The following is a 15,640-nucleotide window of genomic DNA, read 5'->3' on the forward strand; positions in this document are numbered from 1 at the left end:
TGTTGCAAAGACATGTTCATGGCGGGCGCGGACGGGGACACGGACGCCGCTCGTCCGAGCATCTTTCTGATGAAGCGAGGCGCATCGGAGACTTGCTTTCCCATGTGCCATGGGCAGATATTTTCCTGTACCTGTGAGGCATCGCATACACCTTAATTGCGGGCAGCAATAGGTGTACTTCGTGGGAAGGTCGTATGCAAATCAGGTGCACGCTGTAGCATCTCTAAGCCGGGCGCAATCCGAGCAACAGCAACCACCCGTAGATCTGAAAGTGCAAGTGCAGGCGCAGGCGCAGGCGCTCGAACCATGTGTTTCAATCTGGCTCGCTTTCCCCCTCTTTCTGCCTTCCTCCGTCGCCAGTTTGGTTGTCAACTTCAGAGTGTTGCATTCTAGTTGATTCCCTGTTCTTATGAACACATGACACTGCCTTGGATGACAACATGAGCGGTCTAAAGTGCAAGCCAGGCTCCCGATGAGGCAGAATACCGCGACTTGGCGATGATACGTTTACATGATGAGTTCCAGATGAGATGTTCCAGTACTTCCTCACCATAGCCTGCATCGCTCATGGGGGCTGCCAAGCCAGCCAGCCAATCCACACATCAAGTCAGCAAATCTAGCCCATCCCAGCTCTGAACAGTGCTGAGCCGTCCACGAGCGGGCGTGGAAAGGTAAAATGAGGGGAGATAACGACAATGTGTAATGATGAGAGTCAGACAACATGGAAGCTCAGGCTCAAACTTAGACTCATCAGCCTCAGCATCGGCATCGGCATCAGTGTCAGTAGCCGTAGCACGTATCTCTGCCAAAACGCGCCATCGATTCACCGTCGCTCGAGATGGCCTCAAATAGGTCACTTCTAGTTTGGATGGCTGGTGATACCTGCCCATCAGCATCAGAGTCAGGCACGCCGCACGGAAACACTGCGAGAGCACGCATAGATGCCGCGTGCTCTCGTCATGACTTTTCACGCTAGAGTCTAGATGGTTCAGATGCTTGGTTTGACCGAGAGACTGACCATGATTCACCCACACCCCTCCTCCTCCTCCTCTGAGGCCATTGCCGCAAAAAGCCAATGCCGCAAAAAAGAAGAGGAAATTCATCCCACTTCTCATGGACTCATCCACCAGCGACAGGGCACCATCGCCGCCGAACCCATGTCTTGGTTCCCGACACCACGCGCGGCACGAAGCAGCAAACATGGGACGATAGGCACAGACCATAGCACAGATGCACACCCGGTCTCTACATCATCTCTCAGATGGGTGTGTGTGTGTGTGTGTGGTAAGTAAGTCGCCGACTTTTCATCTGACAGCAAAAGCCCTTCCGCCAATCGGTGTCGAGTCGGGGTTCTCTGCCGCAGGAAAAGGGTACCTTATTTGGGTACCTCAGGTACGGTAAAGACTGAGGTGACTGAAGGAGGCGCCCAGGGTCAGCGAGCACGTACCATTGACCATCCGTACCTTACCTCATTCTCGCCTTTCACCTGGGTCTGGCGCATCGGCCCAGCCCTGCACCTCGTTTCTTCGCCATGCCCCCCCCGCCCGCTCCGTCTTGGGCCGTCCTCCTTGCCCGGTGGCTGCCGCTGACCCTACCCATCCTCCTACAAGCCAGAAAATCGACAGAATCCCTACTTCCAGCGCAGTACGTACTCGTACCACCGGCTTGCGCCCCTTTCCTCTGATCCCGTCTCTTCTCCTTATCCTTTCTCCGTCCACAAGGTTCATGGGGACCCTGAACAAGGAACTCTCCTCATCGCACACCTCCGGGCTCACACCTCACCTCTCAATCTTTTGCTGCCGACCAAGGATGCCCCACCAATCCCACTAAGAGCGAGCAGGGGCGTGGCCGTCATGGGCGTGGCGGCGTGGGCCTTCGATTTTCGGCGTCCACTTCCCACGCTATGAAAATGGACGTGGGTGGGCTGCCCGTTTGTGAGGTGAAAGCGCGAGCTTTTTGCTTGCGCTTGGTCTTTTGGTCGCTTGCCCACGCCCGCCTTTGATCTGACGAATGTACCTCGTACCCAGGAAGGACGCTCCGTCGATAAATACAAGCCCATCTCCAGACCTCCCATTCTTCGATGTTTAGGCTGTTTCTTCTTGTCCAGGCATACCGCTTGGTTCATGTCACACCCAACCTTTGAAGATGCCGTCATTCAATCCATTCTCGACCGTTACGGGCAAGCACGCCGCTTCGCTTTTCGAGATCAGGTATGCGCTCTTGCCCCACGTTCCCAAGTTTCGCCATTTCTCTCCTCTCCGCGTTCTCTTTTCCCACCGTGACTCTTTGTTCGTCTCGTGTTTGAGGAGCCTCCCGCTGACATCTGACACTATACAGACTAGATAATGATTTTATTGTATTTCGCGGAGGAGAGGACGAGTCTGCCGGTCAGATCCTCAAGGGCGTCGTGGTTCTCTGTTTGCCCACGCCGCTGAAGATCGAAGATGTCCACCTGCGACTGACTGGCACCCACCGCTTAACGTATGAGTGCCTCCTTATTTCGGTTTCGATTTCGTGCAGATCAGTCAACTGACTTGCGCTTTCAATAGGTGGGATTACTCCAAGATCGCCGCTTCTGGCGTCTCCAGCCAAAAAGTCGACAAAACAACCACCCTACTCCAACACCGCTGGGCTCCGTTTGTTGGCGGCACTGGCGGCAAGAACACCATCTTGCCGGCCGGCAATTATGAGTGGCCCTTTGAGTACACCCTGCCTGGCAACACCGCCGAGAGCGTCGAAGGCATCCCCGAAGCGAGCATCACCTACAAGCTCAAGGCTACCGTCGCCCGCGGCAAGCTCGCCTACGATCTGCATGCCTATAAGGCGCTACGCATTATTCGCACTCTTGAACCCGCCGCACTCGAGTTCCTCCACGCTATGAGCGTCGAGAACATCTGGCCGAACAAAGTCGATTACTCCATCATCATTCCGCAAAAGGCTGTCGTCTTCGGTGCCACCGTACCATTACAGATGAGATTTACACCCCTTCTGAAGGGCCTCGAAATGGGGGAGATCTCAGTCAAGATGTTGGAAATCCGAGAGTGCACGCTACAGGGGCCCACGGGCAACGTTTTCAAGGAACACAGGACGGAAAGAGAAGTCTCCAATTGGAAGTTTGACGTCGAACGCGATGAGCACTGGCACGATACGATCGAGGACACTGGCCAGGAGGGGTGGATGGTTGAGAAGAAGCTGAACCTTCCCAAGAGACTGCGCCAATGTGTTCAGGATCTCAACCACAACGGTATTAAGGTGCGACACAAGCTCAAGCTTGTTGTTGCCCTCAAGAACCCCGACGGTCATATTTCAGAGGTGAGTCGTTGCAACTCTGCTTATTGACGAATCCGCAAAACTGACAAACCATAGCTCCGAGCCACTCTTCCCATTTCCATCTTCATTTCTCCAAACATGCCCCTTGACGAGCATGGAGTTCTCGTTGACCAGGCCCCTGGCGCGCCCGCCACGGCCGAAGTCACCCGCATTGCACCACCTGGCTACGGCGAGCATGTTCTCGACCAACTCTACGAAGACGTCGACATGAGCGGTTTCCAGACCCCAGCTATCCAGTCTGGCTTCAGCAGTCCTTTCTACGCCCAATCTCGCGCCGGCTCATCAGAGAACCTCGCTTCCCTCGCCATGATGAACGGCCACGGCGTCGCTCCAGCCGCACTCTCACACCGCCTCCAGAACGTCTCTCTCGACCCCACGAACCGCAACACTTCTTTCAACTCCTTGAACGCCATCACGGAGGACGTTGCAGTCCCGACATCCGTTCCTACCGGAGAAAATTCTCAATCACACTCGAGAGCTTTGACCCGCCACAACAGCGCCGAAGAACACCTCAATTCGCACTCCTCAGGACGCAACTCGCCCGAGCACCTCGACTTCTCTGACATGGCTACCTTGAGCAAGGTGCCTAGTTATACTACGGCCGTCAAGACTCCTCTTCGCCGGGGCCCGAGTAGCGATGCGCTTCCAGATTACTTCTCTGCAATGAGCGCTCCGAACACGCCGCCGGCGAGCGAAGTTCCTGTTGCAGATCCGCTTGGCATGATTCCCGAGCACACTGGTGCTGGCAGTGAGCCCACCACCCCGGGCGGCTCGCACCGCTCATGGCATCGCCCCCAGAGCATGAGCAACCTGCTTCAGGCAGTGCAGGGCGGTGGTGAAGACCGTCGACTTCACCTCATTCAAGGACGGGAGAGAGTGTACTAGGTTCTTTTAAGGAGTCGCGACTCATTTACCCCTTTCGTTTGATTATTTTTATGGCTATAGAGGGCGGCAAGCACTATTTCGGGCATGGCATCGGCGTTGAGGATCGGAAAGGGACGTTATCCCTTGGGATGGGTCATTTGAGAGGTTTTACAGGATATAGATTTGCGCCTTGGAGGCATCAGGACTCAACGGCAGCTCGGACATACAAAGTATACGGATTGATATACTAGTTTATGGGATCTACTACTAGGGCGACACTGGGAAAGGCAAATAAGGCTGTACGATATACCCAACGCGTGGAGCGCGGCATGTCGATTGCTAGATATCACAGATGACAAAAAAAAAGTCAATAATCGATTTCCAATATCTTGTGCAGTCCTAGTTTAGAGTACGAGCCAGTCAAATGTTTATGCCGAACACATCTTGGCAGTATTGGTACCTGGACGTTCGTCGCTTAGACTGGATTCAACACACGAACGCCTTTCGCTCGTCATGCCGAGTGGGTGGCGGCGGCTTCGGCGTTGCGATGGGGTTCCACTCCTCCGGTACGGCGGCTCTGGTCGGCCGATGTCGGACGCCCCGACAAGAGCGGATTTGAAATGGAGGAGTTACAGCCTACCTCTCAATCTGACCTATCAACCTACTTAGCCTAAACCGATATGCCGAGTGGTCACCGGGTGTCACGTTGTTCGTATATGGTGTGCGGTTTTCGGTATTTCCTGGCCTTTGGGTTTGACTAGTCATTTTGGGTGACGAAAACCTAAAAAGGTGGTTGTGGCCCGGTCTGACCGGGTGGGACAAACACTAGATGGCATCCATCCTCAGAAGGGGCTGAACGAGAGGGGATGATTCGAATCGTTGCATTATGTCGAGGGAGGGCCGTCTTTGATCGTGATGTCGTCTTTCCAAAAACACGTCCGGCGTCTATCCAGCTAGCTGCAGCTAGCTGGCGCGCTTCACTGCTTTACATACCATATCTAGGGGATTGCAGAACCATAAGTCGCCTTTCGTGGCTTGTATGACATTTTTGGCATCTAGTGTGCTCTGGATCTGTCGTTTAATTGTAAAGGGAGCTTCAAGGGCAGTATTCTGAACCGTAGGTAGATGCGATGGCGACGAGTTGTCGTATGATAGTAGTGTCCATGACAGTTGGAGGAATGAGAACATGAAGTAATCGAAAGCCGCGCAGCGAGCGAAGCTTAGCACGATGGATTCTTCAGCTGCCAGTGAGCTACACATTATCCTTTGCAATCAGGATGGACTGCGAGCTTCCATAAGGATTTTCGCATCAAATGGCGTGACGTATCGGCACGTTTTATGGGAAACCTTCTCAGACACAGCCGTTTTCTGCAACGTCATGTAGCATTTGCCATACTGTGGCTCTTGGCTCTTTTGAAGCATCACGAGTCCGGCACGTGGTGAGTTTTTCAGTTGAACGTCCAGTATTAGGATCAAAGCAGAGTAGACACTACGTAAGAGGCTGGTAACACGGCAGGAGGAATGGACTCCGAAGACATTCTCTGGAATCTGGACCCCGACGTACTCAGATGGCTGAACCAATCATTGCCATGGTTCGGGCCTTTGACGTCTGCCCAATGCCAACCTGTCGGGTGCCAGGTTGGAGCCCTGTTTTTCTGTCATCGCAGCCGTCACCTGCGGCAGCAAACGTTGCCGGACGGACAAAAAGCTTATTGAACCTAGAAAGGGATATATCCTGATGGTTAACAGTCGAGGATGCTGCCAAGTCAACATCTCTGTTAGATCTTGTATGTTTTTATGGGCGTATCTGCTAACGTGGGCCAAATGCATGAGACAGAGGTATCGTCTCATCTCAATTAGCGGCATCGTCCGTTGGGAAACTAAGGGACTTATTGACGTCATGAAGCCCCCCAAATCAATCATGGGCCTCCGGCTTAGCGCCGTTCAGCGCGAGGTAGCCGACCGACGATGTGACGATGCAAGACGGAGAAGAGCGAGAGGCACCCCTAGACCAGCTGAGAAGGGGATGTCAGCGAGGCAAGCTGGCCAGGTAGGATTGACAAAGTGAATCAGTGGCACCCAGCCGTGCCAGCTCAACAACTCAGTTGTCGGCAAGAGCCAAAGAGTGACCTGCTTCCAGGATCAGATTTGCGGTCCGTCACGGGCTGCGTCCCTTGGGGAAAAAAGGAAGAGGAAAAAAAAAGAGAGAGATCGTCACAGGGGGTGTTCCAGACCAACCCCACTCTGGACAGGCCATTTGGAGGGTCGTGCTGTGCGTACAAGCACTCTCGGTGCAGGAGCCAGGGGCGCTAGGACCAGGAAGATTGCGCTGGCGCTTGGTGGAGAACGTCATTCGACTTGTCTTGGTGTAGGAGCTTGGGCGGTTTAATTACCAGCTGTCACTGGCGGGGGGCTCGAGGGGGCGGGACACATGTAATGTCCGGGCTGGCGATATAACCTCATTTCCACTGCCCTTTCGTTTCAATCGCTTCCATCTTTCAACCGAACAAACGGCTGGAATCAGGCTTGGACGAACGTTCCAATTATAACACACGAACACCTTCGACACACATCCGCATATCGCGACCCTAGATTCACGAACACCTCGTCGAGCACAACTCGATTTTGCGCATCGCGACCATGGCCGACACCAAGGACCTCCCCCAGAGGTCGGGGACCATTATGACCAACAACTCTGTCCTTAGCGACGATGCTGTCCCCGATGTTGACCCTACCAGCGTAAGTGAATCACATTGTCGGCGTCAAAGAGAAGAGGCGTAGCATTGACGATTTAACCCCGCCCTGCGCCCAACAAACACTTCTGAGCTACCTCATTCTACTACCCTACGCACTGAATAGTGACTAACAACCTAAATGAAGACCGCTGGCCTTCTCGCAGAGCGACTCCAAGCTTGGAAGCACGCCGTGGGATATCTTGAGGACTACATGGAGGTCGTCGAGAAGATCCACAAAGCTCAGTCCAAGGAATACGAGAAGGCTCTCAAGGCAATTTCCCATCCCTTGAAGGAGGGCCACCACTTCGACCAGAGTCTTGGTGGTATTGCAGGCTACTTTGAAAACATGCGCTCCAACACTCAGGCGATTATCAACACCAACCTTGAGACGGAGAAAAGCATCAAGGGGTCCGTCCTCCCAGTCCTCGAACGCCTGCACAAGGAGATCAAGCACAAGGGCAAGGAGCTGGCCCATGGTGCCCAGAAGGGTGCCAAGGAGGTTGAAAAGGCCCGCAACACCACCCAGAAGCACATTGAGCTTCTTGGTCAGCAGACTGCCTCCTTCGAGTCTGCCGGCGGGAAGATGCACGGAACCGACGACCCTTATGTTGTCCACCGAGGTGTCTTGCATAGACTGCACAAGCAGGTCCTCGAGGAGAACAACAACCGCAACGACCTGATTGCTGTTCAAAACAACTTTCAGGCTTTCGAGGCACACGTTATCGAAGTTGTCCAGCAAGCCATGGAGGCCTTTATCCAGCTCACTGGCGGCCAGGCTGAGAAGACTCGCGCTCTCTACTCCGACATGCTGGGTGCGATCCAGAGAGTGCCGGCTGATCTCGAGTGGAAAGGCTTTGTCAGCCGCAGCGGTGATCGCCTGGTCAACCCCAATGACCCTCCACGTTCCGTTGAGTCCATCAACTTCCCCAACATGGACCACACCGCCGTCAAGCCTCTCATTGAGGGCTCTTTGGAGCGCAAGTCGCGTAACAAGCTTTCCTGGGGCTACTCTACCGGTTACTACGTTGTCACTCCAGCCAAGTTCTTGCACGAGTTCAAGGACTCTGACAATGCTCGTGCTGATCCCAAGCCAGAGCTTTCCATCTACCTGCCAGACGCTGTCATTGGTCTTCCCAACGGAAACAAGTTCAACGTAAAGGGCAAGGACAAGAGTAAATCCATCAGCTCCAAGCTCACTGGATCGTCGGAGCTGGCTTTCCAGGCGCATACGCCCGATGATGCGCAAAAGTGGTTTGAGATTATCAAAAACGTTGCGGGAGCTACCGGACCTGCGGAGCCTAATTCCACACCCACCTCGCCCGTCGTTGCCCAGGACGAGAAAATGCCGACCATTGCTCCAGCCGCGACCACGCATTCCGGACACTCGGTACAAGAGGCCGGTGTTACCGGTCACTCCCCGACCGCGAGCCCAGAGATCCTGAGCCCGGTCGACGGCCCATCCTCCAGCGCCGCTGCTGCACCTGTGGTTGCTCCAGCTGCAAAGGCGCCTGTTGACGAGAAGAAGGTCTAAGGATTCGCATGACACCCTCAACTTTCGCGAAGCCTCCACTCGCAGGCCTAGCCTGATATCCAGAGCAGAATCCCTCCGACCGCCCTGTTTGTCCAAGAAGAAAAAAAGTGAGGCGACTTCTAAGGCGACTTCTGAGGCGACCTACCGATTTGTGCACCTCTGGTTGCCTTGTTGTCTAGCCTTGGGAGGCGGAGGAACGCAGATGACTTCGACCTCACCACACCACACCACTCACTACACCTGATTGGTTACATGACTTCTGCGCAACGTCACAGCCTTCCATCACCTTTGATTTCCTGCCGCCTTTATCTGCACACGTGTTTTGAGGGATACCATTCTGATTTATGGTTATATAATATAGCAAGCCCTAATCAATCAACGAACGCTTCTGATCATTGAATTTTGTCCAATTTCGAGATGGTTTCTAAGCAAATTCATAGAGTTTGAATTCCTCGGTGTTAACCACAATGACAGAAATCCGTACCAAGAGCCGACCAGCAGGATATCTGCCTCGGCGCAGGCTGTGCCTCACCACCCTCCCACACTCCGAGACAAGGCGCCCCTACTACCATCTATGCCGCGTGGGCGTCTGCATCTCATCGCGGAGCCCTATTTATAAGTGCAGAACACTCCCCCGTCTTTGTTGACACCAGCGACATGTTTGATCCAGAATCTGGCGCACGCCACGTTGATGTCGTCTGCCGAGGAATGCGGGCAGCGTATTGAGTCAATGGCGCATCTGAAGAAAAAGCGCTCACTACAGTCCAGCCACCGACCTGTCAGAAACCAAAACTCTTTGCACTTTCGCGCAAGGGGGGGATCTGCGGAGTGTAGGCAAAAGTCGCACACCTTCGCTGAACTTCGGTGAAGGTTGCTCGTGGAATGGTGTGGCACAAGACGAGACACCCCTTACGTGCGGGCCTAGCCTTCTCCCCCTCCATTCCCTACTCCCTTGGAGCTGCCCGCCGATTTGAGAAAGGCAGACTTTTCGCCCCGTCCCGTCATCATGATCTCCACGGCTTGTACATGTTATCGGCCACAGAATGCGTTGTCTTCCTTGCCAGGGGGGATGAATACTCGCCGACGGGCACACTGCACCTTTGACGCATCCACAAGGTGCAAAAGTCCTAGGAACCGGAAGATTTGTCTATTTTCTTCAAGGCAGAGACGAGTGAGAGGAACAAGACTTCTGGTGCATACTCCGTCAGCCCTGGAAACCAAACCGACTGATGTGTTGCACTGCGATTATAGTATCCTACGTAGGCGGTACTGACAGCCTTGCCTATCGTGACCACTCTATATACAGCTTGTACAGCTGTCTTCCCGGGAGAACCCATAACCAGTTTGATAAAAACCAACCTTTAATCAGTATCCGTCCTATCATCGTTCAATGAAGCTCACCACTTGGCCTCTCATCCTCATCACGGTCTCTCCAGCCCTGATCTCCCTCCTCCAATGACTCCGTGGTAGCGCGCCCTTTCTAGCATAAGAACTCCCATCCCGCTCCTCCTCCTCGCCAGTCGCGATTGACGAACGACAATGACGAAAGCTTGGAAAGAGCACAAGGACGTTATCGCAAGGCTCTACATCAAGGAGAATCGCACCCTGGAAGAGGTCCGGGATATTATGCAACGTGAATACAACTTCAAGGCTTCGTCAGTCTCCACCAGTTTCCTTTTTCTCCTCTTCTTTCACACGTCTGGACGCATCTTGGACCTTTCTTTGGATCCCACCCAAACCCCCTTTGGCGAAGCAATACACGGGAGGGCCTTTGAGTTTGATACGATGACCATCTCGCCTTCCCTTCTTGGTTGTCGAGACCTTTTCCCAATGGTTTTACCCATCTGGGGATGGGGAAGATGCCCGCCCACTGCCTTATCCAACGCACCATCCAGGCACATCCAAAAGAAAGAACATATCAGATGCAACAACAGCTAACACATCTAATCGGCCTCCCAGGACAAGATCGTACCGCCAGCACTTTGACCAGTGGGACTTGTCAAAGTACAACTGCAAGAAGCGTACAGCCCGCCGTCAGAGCCGTGACTACCAGCAGTACCCCGGACTGCAGCAGCAGTATACCCCCACCACAGGAGCTGCCGCCGCCGCCGTGGTCGTCGTCCAGGAGAGTTATCCAATGAGTCCGCAGAGCTACAGCAGCAGAAGCAGCGGTAGCGGCAGCGACAGCATGAGCCCAGAGTCCGAAATGGACAGTGGCAGTGGCAGTGGCAGGGTTGACGATGTGGATGTCAGCCAGTCTTATGGGGGCCATCACTACACGTACGCGGGCCAGAGCCAGAGCCAGAGCCAGAGCCAGAGCCAGAGCCAGAACCAGAACCAAACCGTCGTGCATCAACAGTACACCCACCAGCACCAACATCAGCAGCTGGAGCAGCACCACCGGCAGCGTCCGTCATGGGACAACCAGGTGCCACGGAGCATGAGCTCGCCGTGGGACCAAGCTGCCCTCCCCAGCCCTCCTGCGGATCTGGGTGGTGGTGACTCGTTCTTTCAGATGTCCGGGACAGCGGAGGCCTTGTCCGCTGCGCAGGCCTCGCATACTCCTCGTCCGCAGACGTACTCGACGGCGGTGATTCATCCCGAGCAGTACCACCACCAGCACCAGCAGCACCAGCAACAGCACCAGCAGCAGCACCAGCACTACCATAGGCAGCAACAGGGTGCAGCTCCTCGGGTACTGCCGAGGCGGATGTTGGCTCCGGCACCTGCTCCGCAGCGTCCGGTGAGACCGGAGCGACGGGAGTCCCTTCCGTATCATGACGCTATACACTGCGGATTTCGTCGGTCAGGACTGTAAGATGAAGAAGCTACCTACTTGCCCCAGCCCTGTGTTTTGTTTGTTGCCCCCCCTCCCCCCCCCCGCCTTTTCCTTCTCTTTTTGGTTCTTGTTTTCGACTTGGATTGTTTTTGAATGCTTTGTGAATATCCCTTTCTGTCCGTACGAGAAAACGAAAAAACAGAGGAAACTGGTGGATTGGCTTTTTCGTTTACCTAGGCTAAAGTACCTTACACAACATTATCACGCAAAAAAGATTTCGCGCGCGGGAATAGGGGGGGGAAGATTCCGAAAGCTGGTCTTGGTGGAAATGGGTCGAATTTGCGGTTTTGATGGATCACAGGACACAAAATCTTGACAAAACACCTTTTTCTTTCCCCTTGGCCCCCTTTCCATTTTCTCTTGATTTTATTTTGCTTTTGGAATTAGTGCGCCTGGGCAATCGATGTAGTAGAATATTGTAGTATTGTATTCCCCTTGCCTGCCGTCTTGATGCTCTACTCGCTCGTTCATACTATGTGACGGAAAATAGAAATGAAACAAGAAGACGTGAATAAGCCTCATCATCTATCCAACGATGGCATACAAGATGGCATACAAGCCGTTCAGATATTACTTTTCTTTTGGACAGCAAAAGACTTTTTGCTGAATAAATCCAACTCATCACAATCATCCTTATTTACATGAAATCGTCCTCGCTAAATGGCTCGCTGCTTTGGTTGGACTTGAGATTCATCTTGGCGGCGCCCTCTGCCAAACCGTACGGGTCGTGGATATGCTGCTTTCCGCCGCCTTCTTGCGCCTCTCCGTCGCCGGCGGGGGCCGAGTTGGAGCGAACCTGGACCTTGACCTCGCCCTGAATGCCGTCCACACGGATAGTGGAGACGGTGGTGCCACCGGGAGGTGGGCGCAGGTTGGGCGCGGGGGCGAGGTTGACGAGCTCGCGGAAGAAGTTGTTGGCGGCCTCGCAGCCGTCGAGGAGCCACTTTAGGCAGATCGTGACGCGCTCCTTTGCGAAGGGGTTGTGGTCGTCGTAGGCGCAGCAGTTGAGCAGGGGCACGATGCCGTTGTGGTTCACCATCTGGGTCTGCACGTCCGGGTTGCCCGGGGTCGAGTGGCCCGGCGGTGGCTGCAGGAGGGTGGCGAGGATGGTGAAGATCTGGCCCTTGATGCCGGACCAGGGGTACTTGTGAGCCGGGTCGGAGAGGGAGGGCGGAGGAGGGGAAGGCGGCAGGGAGTCGCTCGTCGAGTAAGGGCGTTCGATGATGGGGGTCGTAGTGGCGGCCTGCTGCGAGGACTGCGATTGCTGGTCCGAGGAGGGCGCGGAGGGTCGGCTGCGGGAGGGGACGGCGTCGACGAGGGGCTTCTTGGGGACGCCGGCCTCGAGGCCATTGAGGAGAGTGATGAGGTCGTAGACGGCCTCCCACTCGATGAGCTTCTTCCTGGACTCGGCGATCTCGGAGGCGGTCGTCAGGAAGTCGAGGTACTGGGCCAGGCCGTCCTTGGCGCGCTCCATATCCCAGGTGTCGACGGGGAACTCGGCCGGGTCGACGTTGTCCTCGCGGATCTGGGCTTGGAGGTGCATGAGGGCGACGCATTCGGGTACGATGCGGCTGCGGAAGAAGCTGAAGAAGAACATGACGAGCTTGACATCGCGCTCCTGGTCCTTCTTGTCCTGCGGGGGGTTGCTTATGCGGCTGCGGAAGATATGGTTGACGAGGCGCAGGAGCACGGTTTGCGCGGGGGAGATGATGTCCTTGGGTATGCGGAGGGAGTTCCAGGCGTAGGGGACCAGGGCCGAGTGGTGGAGGGCCTCGATGAGCTGCGAGGTGATTTGGAAGATGAGCGACTGCTCGTCCTTTTCCCAGACGGCGATGAAGACGAGCATCTCACGGATGAGGGACTTGCCGCAGTCGAGGGCGAGGAACATGCGGCAACGTGTCTTTTGGAGGTTCTCGCCCGCGCGGGTGAGACCGGTGCCGGCGGAGTCGAGGATGCAGGATTTGACAATCATATGGAGGGCCTCAATCTGTTTTGGGTCGAGTATGTTGGGGATCTCGGTCAGGAGGCCTGTCAGGGGGCCCTCGCCGTACGACTCGTCGTCGTCAATATCCTCGTCGTCCATCATGTCGTCGTAGCCCTCGGCGTACTCTTCGGCGGAGCCCTCTTCGGGTCCGAGGTCCTGTTCGGACTCGTCGACCTCGACGACCTCGTGCTCTTCCGTGCGTATGACAGGCGTGTAGCGGTTGAGGAGGTTGCTCTTGCAGTGTTCCGTTCGCGTCTTGGCGAACTCTACGTTGGGCATGGCTACCGTCCAGCCGTCATAGTTCACGTCGCGCGCACGTATCCACCAGGTGTCAATCTCTCGAGACACGCGGCAGTAGGCACGGTCCTGCTCGAACTTGTCCTCGATGTCGGGGTCCCACTTCGGGTTCACCTTCTCGCCCTCCTCGTAGTTGTCGGCGCGAACCTTGACCTGACCCTCGGGGAACCAATTCCACGCCAGCGGCGCGATGGGTGCGAGAACGCCCGGGGGGTTGTGGGACTTGTTCTGGGAGTAGTCTGTGAGCAGTTTACGGGCTGTCTCGCACATTCTCGAGTTGCGCTCCAGCCAGTGCTGGATCTCCGTTTTGGCAATGTCGACGCGGAACCCGGAACCGTCGCCCATGCCCTCTTGCGGGTCATCGAGCTGCGCGTCCTCGTCAAATAGTACGTCGTACCAGAATGACATCTTGTTGCGGTCATTTTTGGCGGTCCAGTTGTGGGCTTGTTGAAGGGATGTGACCAGGAGCTTTTTGTCTGTGAAGCGTGAGCGGCGGTCTCATCTGGTGAACCTTGAGGACTTACACAAATCGGTGATCTCATTCAGCTTAGCCCTTGACGTCTCGTCCAAGATCTCACCATCGTAACCTTTGCTGGTGACATTGACACAGAGAATGATGGTCTGATAAACCATCTGGTCAAAGTGAACGGCGGCGCAAATATCCTGGGGCACCTCTGGTTCCGATGTTACCAGCAGGTTTCTCGCGATGTGCATGAGCTTGTTCAAGATGGAGAGGTCGTCCTTGAGACTGTGGTGGTTTTTGACGATGAGAGCAGTGCTCTCCTGAGGGGTGACGCCCTTCTCGGGATCGTTGAGGCTCGACAGCGGGCCCACCGAGCGTGTGGTGAGACTGGGGATGGCGGCGCCAAAGATCTTGGTCAACCAAATCCATATCTCGACGTTCCTTGACAGTGTTTCTCTGGTTCTTGTTAGGAAAATGAGAAGGTACGAAACCAAAAAAAGATACACGGTGAGGGCGCCTACCTAACATGCTTGAAGGTGTGAGTCTTCTCGAGCGTTTTGGCGATCATGGATGAGACCCGAGCGGCGGTCTGAGGGCCCATGGGTGGGATAGTATAGTGACCCTCTAGACATATGAGGGCGGCAGAGAAGCAGCGCTCCTCGATGGTCTCATAGCCTGGCGTACCATCTTCGAGGTCGAGGTCCGGCAGAGACGGCGGCGGTGTGTCGGCCGCCATCGTGTTGTAGTTTGATGAGTGATGAAGGGCAACTGTGACTTTGATGATCGGGTGCGCAAACTTGAAGGACAAAGGTAAAGACCGGTGAGGCTATGCGCCTGGACTGAAGGGGTATCTGCTAGTAATGAGTGGGAAAAAGGCCGTGGGTGAAAAACACTGAAAATGTATGTACCTGTTAGAATATTCTCATGAAGAGTTCGGAGATGGAGTCCCTTCAAGGTGGCGGCGCCAGGATGTTGGACTGTCACTGTGGAAAATTTCCGCCGTCCGCACCGAAAAGTATCTCTGCACTACAAATTGGTAAGCAGATACACACAGACCGACTGCCATTTTGAGATATTCTCATACCAAGTATGGGTGCTCTTGTGATCATGAATTACATACACCATCACCTCGCATTCGATCTAATATGATAATAATGCAGAGGCTATATTCTAGAACAAGTCATGGAATCAATGACCTCTTGACTTGATAGCAGAGATAATCGTATCCTGTGTAAAACATCCCATACTATGAGTCGGAATACTGCAGGTGTTCTGGGTCGAGAGCCCTGTGAAATTCCCCATATGGTATCGGGGTACCTTGGACCCCTCCGTCAGAACCCCCTAAATCGGCCAATGGCAAGGGTGTAAACACCATAGACCCCTCTATCGGCCGTGTCCAACTTGGCCCCCGACGTCCGCCCCTCGGCGGGGTAATTTCGCTGCTGTGACTGCTGTTCGACGCGAATTTGGGCCACTTGTGCGACGAGCCACGGCTTGACTCACTCGGAATACCATCATCGTCCCACGACCTTTCCGTACCTGCTCCGACGCCGTGAAGCTTTCACAACCTCGCTTCCCCGAATACCATTGTATATCT

The 15,640-nt window shown here is 54.7% G+C and overlaps 4 protein-coding genes across 4 annotated transcripts; 3 read left to right on the top strand and 1 right to left on the bottom strand.

Moving 5' to 3' along the window:
- Positions 1 to 2,145: 2,145 nt before the first annotated feature.
- On the top strand, positions 2,146 to 4,215 carry CORC01_06661 (arrestin; the record flags this gene model as incomplete). Its single annotated transcript, XM_022618300.1, has 4 exons — positions 2,146 to 2,288; positions 2,338 to 2,481; positions 2,550 to 3,312; positions 3,367 to 4,215. The coding sequence occupies 4 exons, from the start codon at positions 2,146 to 2,148 to the stop codon at positions 4,213 to 4,215; spliced, it is 1,899 nt and encodes a 632-aa protein (XP_022475144.1).
- Positions 4,216 to 6,834: 2,619 nt separating this feature from the next.
- On the top strand, positions 6,835 to 8,460 carry CORC01_06662 (PH domain-containing protein; the record flags this gene model as incomplete). Its single annotated transcript, XM_022618301.1, has 2 exons — positions 6,835 to 6,933; positions 7,075 to 8,460. 2 exons carry the CDS (start codon positions 6,835 to 6,837, stop codon positions 8,458 to 8,460), a joined length of 1,485 nt encoding a protein of 494 aa, XP_022475145.1.
- A 1,539-nt stretch (positions 8,461 to 9,999) lies between these two features.
- Positions 10,000 to 11,278, top strand: CORC01_06663 (uncharacterized protein; the record flags this gene model as incomplete). The annotated part of the gene is made up of 2 exons (XM_022618302.1): positions 10,000 to 10,115; positions 10,420 to 11,278. 2 exons carry the CDS (start codon positions 10,000 to 10,002, stop codon positions 11,276 to 11,278), a joined length of 975 nt encoding a protein of 324 aa, XP_022475146.1.
- A 658-nt stretch (positions 11,279 to 11,936) lies between these two features.
- On the bottom strand, positions 11,937 to 14,779 carry CORC01_06664 (uncharacterized protein; the record flags this gene model as incomplete). The annotated part of the gene is made up of 3 exons (XM_022618303.1): positions 11,937 to 14,056; positions 14,105 to 14,499; positions 14,565 to 14,779. 3 exons carry the CDS (start codon positions 14,777 to 14,779, stop codon positions 11,937 to 11,939), a joined length of 2,730 nt encoding a protein of 909 aa, XP_022475147.1.
- Between the last annotated feature and the right edge of the window lie 861 nt (positions 14,780 to 15,640).

This window comes from Colletotrichum orchidophilum, assembly GCF_001831195.1.
Source record: "Colletotrichum orchidophilum strain IMI 309357 chromosome Unknown Scaffold_51.1, whole genome shotgun sequence".
Lineage (NCBI taxonomy): Eukaryota > Fungi > Ascomycota > Sordariomycetes > Glomerellales > Glomerellaceae > Colletotrichum > Colletotrichum orchidophilum.